The 13,591-nt window shown below is 38.5% G+C and overlaps 1 protein-coding gene across 1 annotated transcript; it reads right to left on the bottom strand.

Annotated features, from left to right (window-relative positions):
* Positions 1-171: 171 nt before the first annotated feature.
* Positions 172-8,949, bottom strand: cUnh15orf39 (chromosome Un C15orf39 homolog). Its single transcript, XM_079465731.1, has 4 exons — positions 8,780-8,949; positions 4,409-7,251; positions 3,413-3,449; positions 172-1,656 (listed from the first exon to the last, which is right to left on the bottom strand). The coding sequence occupies exons 2-4, from the start codon at positions 7,212-7,214 to the stop codon at positions 1,605-1,607; spliced, it is 2,895 nt and encodes a 964-aa protein (XP_079321857.1). The 5' UTR covers positions 7,215-7,251; positions 8,780-8,949; the 3' UTR covers positions 172-1,604.
* Between the last annotated feature and the right edge of the window lie 4,642 nt (positions 8,950-13,591).

The following is a 13,591-nucleotide window of genomic DNA, read 5'->3' as shown; positions in this document are numbered from 1 at the left end:
GCTTTTTTTAGTGGTCGTGTTATTTTGGGATGACCTACATATGCAATTTAAACATTAAATGAACGAACCTTAAAATAATCATAACCACAAATATGGCCATATACATCAGCCATAAATGATTTACATAAAGAGGGGGACATGGGGGAAGAACCACCTGAAACTAATATATTTCATATATTTATTTACAAAGTAAAAGTTCAAATAAAATGTAAACAATGAGCCAAATCACATATTTTATTATTAAAAAAATAGAAAAGAAAAAAGAAAATTCGATTTTAAATATTAAGAACATGTCTTATAAAAATACATTTTGTAAACGGCTACACCTCTTCCTTTACTGCATTCCCTTTGAACCCAATCACTCAGCTGGAATGTTGTTTGTAATGTTGTAATGTTCAGCATCAACTGAAACATTTCTGATAGAGAACGTAACAAACATACAGAAACAGAAGATGAATCTGAAGACACTGTTGATTGTACAATGAATGAAAGTGGTTTGAGTTTATAAATTAAGACAATATTCCATTAGTCATCAATTCAGTTTATAGGAATATTTTCAAAACAAACCGAGGTTCAAATAAAAACAATCAATAGAAATAATACCCTTTAAAATTTAGTCATCTACTTTCAACCATCCTTTCTTGAAGTCTAACAGCAGCTCGAGATAGTACTGCCATTCGGGCTCACTGTCGTATTTGACCTCAAACACAGTTTTCAGTGGATTCCTATGTGGCTCATGGATGCGTAGCACCACACCTCTATACCAAACTTCTGTTTTGTCCTTTTCCTCATATAAGTGCCGGATTCTCTTACCCACAAGGTCAGGATATCTGTTATTCATAGCCAATCGAGCAGACTGCACAGCAGAGCGAAGAACCCATCTGCGCCTGCATTTGGAGAGATTTTGTCTGGAAAGGTAAGAACAGTTTTCAGAGTATGACCTGTGCAGCCGTGCAGAGAACTCCCTGTCTGTGTGGTGCCTTTTGTGCTTGGATGATTTGTGTTTATTTTTCTTGTAACTGTCTTTGTCAATGCTCCTGAATCGGTCGTGGCCATGCAAACCTCCCTCCAAAGCATCTGTGACCTTCTGGTAGTGAGTGACTATTCCCCTATGGCCTTCATTGAAGAACACTTTCCTCAGCTTGAGGACCATGCTGGACGGCCCTTTGGGCAAATTCTGAGGTTCTGTCGAGCTGGACCTGTGGCTCTGATAGGACAGGGATGAAGTGCTCTCGTTTTCTTCGTCGCTGCTATCTGAGAAGTCATCCGAGGTCAAAGGTCGACGCCAGGTGGCGATATCAGTCTCTTCCTGAGTGTCATCTTCAATCTTTACCTCAACATGCGCTTCGTTGCAAGCTACAGGAGATACTACAAAAGTATTGACGATGGTCCATCTCGCTGGTTCCTCAGTGAAGTCCTCCTCCTGTGAAGAACTGGTCTCGTCTAAAAATGTCCTTTTAGAAGAAATCTTTACTCTGCCTTTCTTTTTCTTTGTCTTCAGATAATATGTGGATTTTGGATTCTCTAAACATGTGGTTTCAGATGTGGGTGCAGTAAAGGACTTGAGGTAGAATTCATCTGGGCCGTTCACACGACCAGTAGAGTCATCTGAGCTGTTCGTACTCGCTCTCTTGAATGTTAAGCTGGTTTTTGCTCCTGAAGAGAGACAGAGAGAGAGAGAGAGAGAGAGAGAGAGAGAGAGAGAGACAGAGAGAGAATAGGATTTTAGTATCTTTATTGCACAGGACAAAGTGTATTTTATCTGCTTTATTGACATACACATCTTCCTATTGACTTTTGCCATCAGAGTTCGCATCTGTAAAACAATACGTACAGCTAAAAATGCTTCTCTCCAGTGTAAAGCTCTTTAAAAACTATTACTAGAGAGGTTTCAGTAACTGCCTTCGCTCGCTGTATTGTTTTACTGCTACTGTCATCATGGCTAAGGCAACGTTTCAGGTGCAATAAAATACTAATATCTGATAAGCAAATGCAAAAACAACAAAAGTAACCACGTCATAGGGCTGTGCGATATTAAAGAAAAATGCTATATCCGATATATTTGATATGCGATACAATATTTGTTTTTCTAAATCTATTTAAATGGCATTACATATATATATATATACAAAAATATATACCTGTATAACCAATAGGACTGTATGATATTTAAGAAAAATGCAATAAAGTATATTTAAAAACAAAACAAAAGTATATAACCAACATACATATTTCACATGATTACTGATTGTTGATCATATTCCACACATCTCTCTGCTATTTGCATTAACCTAGAACTTTGAGTTTAGACCACTTTGCAGGATCTAAACACTGGTTATATTTATTTCTTTAAATCTCTCATATATAATTCAAACTTAAAGATATTCATTCAACATTTTGATTCGGTTAAAAATGTAGTGTTAAAAAAGTGGAACAGGAAGTTTTTCTGGACCAGCACTGTCACAGTGTTTCTTACGTCATCCAAAGTGGTCTATACATAACTTTTTAGAATTTTTCAAATGAATAGTTATTGCCAAACATGCGATATGCATGTTGCAATATACACATTTACGATATTTTTATATATTGCGCAGCTCTACCACGTCATATAACAAATTACTTTACAGGAACTATTAAGTTAATGTTTATTATTTTATGAAATAATGCTGAGAATTAGAACATTTTGCCATTTTGTGAAACACAACAATCAAAACAGTCAAAATATAAAAAAGATTTGATAAAAAAATCAAATGAGAATGTCATACAAAATGAAGTGTTACAGCATGAACGAAATACTTTTCTGAAAACTAAACTCAACTGTCTCACAACACCTAAGAAATGATCTATGAGTCTAATAGACTATCCGAAAGATTAAAACTAGAGTGAAAAATGTTACTGCCGTGCATATAACACCGCCCACCCCCACCCGCCCTTACATTCCTCCAAGTGAATATTAACTTCCTTCCTCTAGATTTATGTGTCAGAAACGGAAAGATATCCCAAACCAGAGAGCACTGTTCCGTTCAACGCTTTATCTGATTAGTAAACACCTGCAACAAAACTGCACCAGTGAGGACTGCAAGAGCACTTTACTAGAAGAAGCCTCTTATTAACATATCGACTTTTAAGTGCATTAAGCATTAAAGTGATAGTTCCCCCTCTTGTCATTTAATACCTGAATGACTTTCTTCTGCCGAACATAAAAGAAGATATTTTCAAGAATGTTCTTATCCGCCACCCTTTCACTTGCATGGGTTTTGAGCCCATACAATAAAAGTGAATGTGTGCCAGCTTTGTTCAGTTATCAACATTGTTGTAGAAAATGTCAGAATTTCATTTATCGTTTTCAAACTATCGTTGTAAATGTGATCTTAGAGAGAAGGGGTTTTGGGGTCAAAGTAAAGGAAGGTACCTTGTCAATTTTTGGACACCATCTGTAGCAGTTGAATCTGCAAAAAATCAAAATCAAAATCAAATCAAAATAAGTATGACAAAAATATGATTTCAAATGAAAAGTCAAAGTAAAATCATTAAAAAAGACATGTTACCAAAATCAAACAAGGTTTGAACAAAGTTTTGTTGTACTGCTATTGCTTTATGTTTGAATTGTATTTAATAAAGCCTAGAACTAAACCTTCCTATCTAAATAGTAAGCATTCAGACAGAATGTGTCATTCCAAGAGGTAGCAGCCTAATGCTTCTGCATACTTTAGAAAAGTGGAACCGAAATTTAAGGATACTAAAAATAGCAACATACAAGTTTCGGTTCTTGGGCTTATAGAACTAAAACTAAATGTACAAAATTATAAATTAATCAAGCCCATAACCAGGTTGGGGAAAAATCATTATTTCACATGTGACTGCATGGAAACCTGTTACATGACTACAAATATCTCTGATCGGCTGAATTAGAAATGTTTCATTAAATCGATAGTTCAGCCAAAAATGAAAATTCTGTCATGAATGACGAACCTCTCTAGTTGTTCTAAATTTGTATCACTGTCTTTGTTTTGTTGAACACAGAGAGAGACATTTCGACGAATGCTTGTAACCAAAGAGTTCTTGGAGCCCATTGACTACCACAGTCGGAGAAATGACAATTGGAGTCAATTGTGGCGAAGAACTGTTTGGTGTTAATCATTCATCCTAATATCTTTATATGTGTTCATCAGAAAAATAAATTTAGTGGTTAAACAATGACAGAATTGTTATTTGTGGTGAACTGTCCCTTAAAACTGACTATAGCACACTGAAAAAACAGCCCATCATCACCATAATACAGAGTTCTAATGCTTTTGTATCAAACCTATAATTATGTATAAAGGCTAAATATGTTTTGTTCAAGTTTAAGTCACATAAGAGAGAACTACAGATATTCTCAAACAAAGATCAACCACCCAGCACTCACCAAGGAACTTGCAGACGTTGGCATGGAAAAGAAGGTTGAGAACATCAGGATAGATATCTGGCAGGTGTTTAAGAGACAAGAGCCTCCTGAGTTTAGAAGAAACAGCTTTTCTGTGAAGTTGAGTCAGCTGTCTCTCCTCTGACAGGGTGGTGGGCCTGAGCTCCACCCGATGATCTTGGAGGACCTGGTCTATGAAAATCCCCTGAACCTGAGGAAACAGAACCTCTTTCACCACCAGCATAGGAATGAACACAGCGCCCGCCCTCATGACATGAGGAAAGGGACATTCACGACTTTCGATGTACTTCCGAAGCTGACAGACCACCTTTTGGAGAGCCATCACAGTCTCCTCACTTTTCAGCCACACTTCCCTTATTTTCGACCCCAGGAGGAAAGACATTTTCTGGGGTTTGCTTGGATGAGAGGACGACTCTCGAAGGTCCAGTTTGCATAACCAGTCCTTGAGCTCTTGACAGGGGGTGTGAGTAACAAAACTGTGTATAAGTCTACAGAGGGACTGGTGAAGCTCCATAAACTGGTGACGGGCTTGTTTGCTGCTGCTTATGATGGGCTTGACCTCCACGGGAGATTGAGGAACGTCGACAGGTTGGGTTGTGGGAGCTTTTAGGATTTCGGGGATGATCATCTTAAAATTGGACAATTTAAGGCAATGAGGTGGGATTTTATCAAGGGTGTATTTAGTTAATGGAGGGGGCAATGTATGAACTTCAGATTCTTTCATTACATTCTCTGTCTTACAAGATTCAGACTTTTCTTCTAAGGGCGGATCGCTGTCCAGATCATTCTTTATCACAATGTTATTAAGCACGGAGCCAGTTATACTTTCTTCCAACTCCCCCTGCTCTTCTTTGACAGAAACAGTGTTATTCATCTCCTCAATGACGCACACTTTCATTTCCGACTGATAAGCCGTTTCATCTGAATCCAGTTTTTCTTTTTTGATCTTTATGGTTTCTTCCGTTTCAGCCTGACCATTACTGTTAGCCGGCAACACTTCTTGTTTTGGGCTGAGATCATTTTCACATGAATTTGCTTCTAGATCTCTACTTTGAATAGCTGGTTCTTTAAGCCGTGCTGGCTCAGGCTGTGGGCTTTCTGAATTCTCCGGCAGAGACAACATACCCGTCGCTTCAAAATACATTTTATAAGGAGCCAAACTGAAAACTTTATTAATGACTGGCATTGGTGGGCAGGGGGGTGACTTATCTGGTTGCTCAGTTGCTTCAGTCTTTTGCTTTTTAATGGGTACATCCATTTCAATACCGTTATCACTTTTGTCTCTGTGTCTTTTATGTAGCAAATCTTTATTGGGTGAAACACAATGCCTGTGTTCTTTTTCATAATATTTGGGAATAGTGGTGAGTTCTTTACTGCCGTCTGCAAGGAAGCCAGTTCCAGCCACCTCAGAATAGTCCAAAGGTCTCTCAGCAGCTGCGCTGTTAGGACGTCTGTAGCTGGCCGGAGTGGGGTGGAAAGCCCCAGCAGTTCCAGACTGTCTACAAATCTCCTGAGGAGAGTCAGGTGTCTGCACCCTTCGTCGGGAGAAATCAAGTGGTCGCTCAGATTGATGTACGGATAAAGGTCTGTCGTGCAGGGGTGCCTGGTTAGTATTTAATCTCACCCTGTATGGATGGTAGGTTGGGAATTTTGTGATCAGTGCATGGTGTGGGGGAACAACAGAGCATGATGTTGACAAATTGGTCAGATCAGGCTGGGGTGAATGAAACTGAGGCATGTGATTATGCTGAGCATGTTCGGCTGTAACAGCATTGGGATCGGCTCGATACGCCTCGTAGTACACACTGGAACATGGAGGTATCTGCGTGTATTTAGGAACGTAAGAACGATCCGGATACACCTTAGGAGGGACCCCATGATGCGTCAATGTCCTTGGGTCATAAGAAGCAGGGAGACCTCTGTGTATTTGTAAGGGGATTGGGGCACGCTGACAGTACTCAGATGTGGTGATATATGGATGAGCGGTATTGTATGTATAGCCGCTGTGGCTTGGTTCCAGTAAAGGAAGCGATCTCCCTGGTCCATTTGATCTGATACCATGGTAACCATACGTCTTTCCATCCTTTAAAGGCATTCCCTCCGCACCACGCTCTAACTGCAAAGCCCTCTGCTGTGCCAATGCCTCCTGGCCCTTCTTACGCAAGTATGCCAGGCGGCTAAAATGTGCAGCCCATTCGTCCTCATATATGCGAGGGGACATCCTATGCACGCCGTGTTCCACGCTGTAGTTATGAGCACATCCACGCTCTGTGCAGCAGGGGCTTTGACCATACACTGGTTTTGGAACAGCCAATCCAACACAGCCCTCTGCATCTGATGAAGATACAATGTGGCTATTTGGGACAGCCACTGGTGAGATGACCCCAGCAGCGGGACTGTGATGTCGAGGACTGCTGGCATAATAGGCCAACCTTTGCGGTCCAGCAGAGCGGCCACCACCATCCACAGGGAAAGACACATTTTCGGGCCTGTAAAGGCCGGGTATTGTAATTGACGCCTCGCTGGCTGATGAGTGATACCCTGGGCTTGATCCATTTCTTACGGAGGGTTTAGACGAGTCCCATAGAGCATTAAAGTCAAGAGGATCTTGTCCACTGAGGGAGTAAGAAAAGTAGCCCCTGCTGATCGGTAAAGCTTTGTCGTGGGAATAGTGTGGGAGGCTATCTGCTTTCGGGAGCGCCGGAGAGACCGCAGTGCCAACGGCTCCTTCCATCTTACTTTGAACTAGAGGCTTGATTAAGCTCTGCCCCTGGTTGCCGCTCATCATGGACTACCGGTTCTGGCTTGACCCAGTTAAATCATAGCTACAAAGGGAAACAAAACAAACATCTTTGAGTCAAGATGTGCAAAGGTTTGCTTTCTTAATTCTAAAAAAACTATTGGCAAAGCACAGTTATTTGAATATGCACATTGCAGAGATAATTATTTATTCAAACATTAACCTTGCATCACCTCTGTGGTTTGTAAATCAAATCAGAAGTACCTTCCTTTCTGTGGTTTTCGTAAAACATGTGCTGCCTAGCAAAAAACATTTTACACGCCCTTCCACCAACCTCTGGCTTACAATTTTCTTCAAACATTAGAAAGAAATTTGTGACCAGTAACCACAACAAGAAAAAACGCCACACCTTTCAGCTCCACAGCAGGGGTGCCTCTTACTTCCTTTGTGTGCAAGGGTGCACACACAATAAATGCAGTTTGCACAAATAAATTGTTAATTTGGTGTCTGTCAAATGCGGTTCTATGAGGATAGATATAGCCAAATAGAATAAAATAAATGATATGAATAATAATAAAATAAATACATTTTATTTGTGGTCTTTTGCTGCTATTTTTGTATTTTACTTTTAATATTAATTTGATCTAATGTTCTAGATCAGATTTCTCTATTATTCACTATAACAAATCAATCACGTATATCAGTAAAAAATCTTGTGTGATCATTTTATGATTTTCATATTTATGTTTCTATATGACGCTTATAAAGCAAACAGTATCTGTACCATGTACCACACAGGAGTGGAGGTTCACTCATTCCCTCAAGAGCACAAACGGCATAATGATGCTCGCAGGAGGGCAACACACGTGGGTTAAGAGTGACAGTGAAGCTGGGATTTCAGTGGCTTATCAGTGGTGGAGACAGTCCCCTGGTGAGGCCCCCCAGAGGTCTCAAAGTGATGAAACAACCCTTACCATATTTCAGCATACTGTGTCTGTGTATCAAAACCTAGTGGGCTACCTACATAGGCAGCACCTGACTTGGGCCGTTTTTGAGTGTCATAGCAGAAGTGATATTACGAACCGTGTTATAAAACGACAGTTTAGAAAATGCATAAATATGTCTAAAAACGGTTTAACGCGCACATTCTTGCGCAATGACAAACTCATGAAAAGACTCTGTGTTTGTGGGGCATGCAAATGTATTCATGCAAATGAGCGTTAAGATGAGAGACCATTTGGACACGCTTTCCGGTTGTTTTGGTAAAGTTCCGTCAACATTTCGCTCAACTAACGTTCACTCGTCGACTTTAATGAGAAATGCGGTAAAACAAAAGCGGCAAACCTCACCGAACCGGAAACCGTAGACACGATGAGACTTTTTAAAACGAACATTTGAAACTTTTCCTACAAGACTTGATCTGCAGTAATGTTAAATGACAAGCGTCTGTTCTCACGTGGTCCTTTCGCCCATGCAGTGACAAACAAACTAACACACCGAGCCGAATACAATCGTCAGGTCTTATCAACGCGTTAAAAGGCAAAATCGACGTAAGGCGAAACAGTCATTTCACTTTTTTAAACATTCCCAAGGCAACTTGCGGAAACACTCACCCTGAAATTCCTATCCGCATTCTCGTCCGCATGTATCCTTGATAAAAGTACGTTCCTAATCCTTTAGGAGCGGAAGAAATCGTTTACCGAGGAGCAAAGAACGTGCGCGTCCCAAACTCGCATCAACGGAGAGCGGCGGCTTTCTGCATATTTTCTGAAAGGTACTGCCAGTCGAAGAATGTCAGTGGCAAAACATTTAGCCAATCAGATTGCGACAAAACAAAGAGGGCGCGGCTTCATCTCCCAGGCGGCAGCAGTTAAACCGTAACCGAGCGGTAGATTTTAATTTATGTGTTATTCCGTAGCTGATGGGAGGATGTTGGTTTTCATTTAGTTTGTACACGAATAGATAAGGTGGAAAGGATTGCAATTTAACAACTGATACAGTCATCTAATAAAAATCGTGCGTTGTGGTTGCACACTGAATAACCAAAAGCTCTATTATTAAATAATGACGCGTTCGTATAAACAGTCATTTTTATTTTAAAAGTACTAAAAACAAACATTCCAAACATTTTCAAAGAGTGTGCGTATATTTTCTTAAATGTTTTTTACATAAAATAGTAAAGAGCGTTTATATCATATCCACAATTATTTAAAAAAAGATTGGTCTTTTGACACCTGGGATTTATCAGCTGAAATATATTGCTCTATATTATTCGTTTTTTAAGTAGTTCGGCCGTGATTGTGCCACAAGATGGGGAAGTTATATGGCTGAGGCCCTGTCACTGTGTAGGCTTGCCAAAAAAGAATTTAAATCACCGGATGATGAGATCATTGGTTGAAATGATATAAAAATAAAAATCTGAAACTTGGATGGATGCGGACATCTCTGTTTTGTTGTCTCTCGAGCAATAACGTTTTGATATTTTGGTTTTTGGAACATTTCTCCACAACATGTGCTTCAAGGATGCACGGAAATGTGATTGTTACCATTGTAGTGATTGTGTAATGGTGAAGATTCTGGTAACACTTTGCCATAAGTTAAAATGTAAAAATGTTTCTAGCATTCATTAATCTTGGTTAATGTTTGTAATGTTATTTCATGTTCGCTTGTGCATTAACTAATGTTAACAAATACAATCTTGTTTAGTGTTACACAGAATCTTACAAATATCTCTGCTTCATTTTAAGGCTTATAACATCTTTTATAAAAATTGTAGTCTAGAAGGACAAGCTATGCCTCACTAAAACTATATCAAACAATAACTCAACAGCCAAACATAGATGTAGGGGACACATAGAGGGGACAGGAAATGTGGTTTACCGTTTTTTTAAGTGCCGATTTGTGCATCTCTGAGTGAATGGAACAATAGTCAAAGGTGTTTTTAGCATGAAACAGACAAAACAAGACTATACAAGTATCTCATTCTGTTTCCTTAGTTAACTGAAAAGCTTGTCAGGAATACTCAGAGATTTACATGAAAGGAAACCAACACCTCATATCACCCTTAAAGATGCAGCAGCTTACAAACCTTAGTCTTTGCCTGTTCTTTCTTGTCCAACTTTAATGTGATCTATTGACACATTTTATATTGACACAATTTATATTCTGAGAACTGGCATTTTCCCCAGTGTAGAGGAATGTAAAACTTCCCATTTCTCAGGATTTCACATATGGTTCCAGTAGCCATTATGCTTACTCTGACAAATGTCAGTACAATAGATCAAGTTGACCCAAGTGGAATGTGACTGCAAAACAAGATATTAGAAAAGTAAAACAAGACAAAAGTATTATAAACAAGATGAAAATGATATAATTACGCAATCCTTTAAGAGCATTGTGAAACATCAGCAGCCAAGTTCACAATTGTCCCGTGATCAGGAAAATGATACTGCCGTCCCTTTGAGAAAATCTAATGTAGACAAAAGATAAAAGCTTCAGACATGTATGAACCCCTAAATCTAAGAAGTTGTAACTAATTCAAGTTCACACATTGGAGACCCTTCACACACGTGATCATTTACTGAACATCATGACCGGCCCGTCACCTCCTGTTAGAACTCAAAACAGAGCTGATAGGTAACCCAAACATTGCCAGTGGGAATGATAATACCTTTTAACTGTTTACAGTAAGGGTCCTAGCTTATCTGGATGTTGAAGCGACTAGAGATAGTATGAAATCCAGGGCAAAGATGAAGCTTTCAGGTTCTTGTAAGGGGAAAAAATCACTATGAATTTCTTTTGTTCTGCTGTTTAAACCTTAGATCTTGGAATACTTGGATGTTTTATTTCCCTGTAAAGTACCAACCAGGAAGACAGACTAGGGTATTAAAAACTGTTCTTGGCAATAATGATTGGAATCTTAGGCATTTGCCCAAGATAAGAAACTAAAGTATTGCTCCAAATCACAGAGAAAGCCTAAATTTATTGCTTTGTAGATATAAAGATAGATAAGATATCAATTTACTTCAGCTGTATGACTGCAGATGACCTTTTACATCACACCGGGCAGTGATATAATTCGACACGAATAGAACTTATTTATAAATTATCTGAAAAATTAAAGAAAACTAATTTAGTTTTAAATGTAGTATTATGGAAAACTTTTAAGAAAGGTTGTCTTTAGAGTCATCCTATCTGTGATTCTTCCCTTATGACTTCTCCTATCTCTACAGCTCTTCCTCCTTACATTTTTCTAATGGTTTTAAAAAACGACAAGCTTATTTTTAAAATTTGCTTCAGGCATCTTTTCCTGGCCATAATTGTTATGGTCATAATTTTGGGAAAACATTAATTGTAATTTTTGGGGAAAAAATCTAATTAATAGATTTAAATGAAAACAACGGTATATTTTATTAACTGTTATATATTGATTAGCTGTTAAGTTAAATTCATGCATTCAAATTTTTATATAAATACGTATAAAGTAAATTTTCTTGTTTTTTATTAACATACATGGATACTTATTTTTGCCTCATACATTGATAATATTATATGTGATTGTCTTATTCCACAGAAGTAAACCCAGTCAGAGCGAAGGGCCCAGTTGTGATGTGTTGTCCCAAGACGATACCAATCTCTACATTTCAGATTTGACACAACACAGATGGCAGAGATAAAGCACTCCAGCTGTTTATTGTTTATTACCCGGTCTTCCTGCTGGAGTTAATGGTTGACCATAATTGGAATAGGAGGCCAAAACTTGGTCATTCATCCATGGTACATGAATTTTGTTTATGTCCCTGTAGTCTAAAGTGAACCAGACCTGCATTATGTGGTCACTTTTGTAACTTATATAAACCTGTGCTGTAAAAAGAACAGTTATTGGAATTATGAGTTGTGATTTGTCCAAACATTACAATCCATGACTACTTAACATTTTGTGGTTGCCTCATACTAAATACACATCTGTCAACTGTGCCTAATTATTTGCCCATTGAGAATGCATGTGCGGGGTCTAGACAAGCTTGTATCCTCTGTAAGACCCTATATGTTCCCTAAGGGATCTGAAGATCAGGGTCTCAGCGGGATTCCCCAAAGTACCTAGCGTTTCCAGTTACCATAGCATTGGATGTTACAACCAATTGGCACATGTCAGTAGTTTTTTGTATATTGTCTTGTGCATTTTCTCCAAAGGCTACAACAGAACAGGAAAACAAAACAATTAAATTTTCAAAATCAAAAAACAGTCTGAGAGCACGATGCCAAAACAATCCCAATCATTTCTAGTTACAAAGAATATGTGTTGTGCATGTACATACATGATCTCGATATATCTTGATATGATATTCTGGTTATCGTTATATAGCACTTATTCTTATGTAAGATTTTATTAGTATTCTTTGAAAGATTTTACGTTATGTACTTGTGACCGTTTCCCTTCAGAAGTTTAACGCCAGTCCTATTTTATATGATTATATGAAGTTGTTACTCTGATATTCTGTTTCCATATGAACAGATCTTTAGTCTACTTTTATAAGACATAATGCGTGTACTTTCAGATAAAATACGTGATATTATATTTGTGAGAACTACTATTTTTGTTAAATATGCAAAACTCTATCTTTGTTTAAGTTGGCAAACAAAGAGCTCTGTGTAGTAAAACTAAAGTCAGAAACTGTAACACTTCAGATCTGACCTGTAACTCTAGATGTAAAACAAATGTGAACTTGTTGCTTTGTAAATTACAGTGAATGGAAAAATGCAATCTAATAATGTGAAATCTTTGGAACTAAATGTGTGATGAAACCTTGGCTTCTATGAGTTCACTCAGCTGTAGAGTTACATCAGCCACGTCTGTATTACCTTTACGCTACCTGGGGAAGCAGCGCCATGAGCATGTCAACAATCCCAAAGGATGGCAAGCAGGAAATGTGACAAGTTTTTACTCAACCTTATTGACACCTCCAACATCAGGCAGTCTGCTGGGGTACACCTGAGCCCCGAGTAAGCCTGCAGGCAGCTCCTAAATCTGCTTACATTTGTGCTTACATCTTTATGCAAAATTGTATTTATGTGATGATTAAAAAAGAGGCTCAATATCAACAATAGTTTTTTAAATGGCATTGACTGAAACAGATCAGCACTGTACATAATTTTAATGATGATTATTTAGACAGTAAAAAAATACTGTACTTCATTTAACCCTCCCGCCATATTATGCTCCTGTTCTTGGATGTCACTCCCTGTTAGCAGCTAACAGATAAACATCTTTCTTCCTCCTGGGGCGTCTGCTTTTAAATTCTGACTTGGCAGCCAATGACAAGAGGACAAGTCACATCATCAGACAGGGGATCATGTGTAACCCAACAATGACTACATCTGATGACAACATCTCAGCTGTTTTGCAAAACAAATACGAATGAAGT

Source organism: Barbatula barbatula (genome assembly GCF_947034865.1).
Source record: "Barbatula barbatula genome assembly, chromosome: 10".
NCBI lineage: Eukaryota > Metazoa > Chordata > Actinopteri > Cypriniformes > Nemacheilidae > Barbatula > Barbatula barbatula.
Note: the sequence above shows the minus strand (reverse complement) of the source record. Positions and strands in the feature narration are given on the sequence as shown.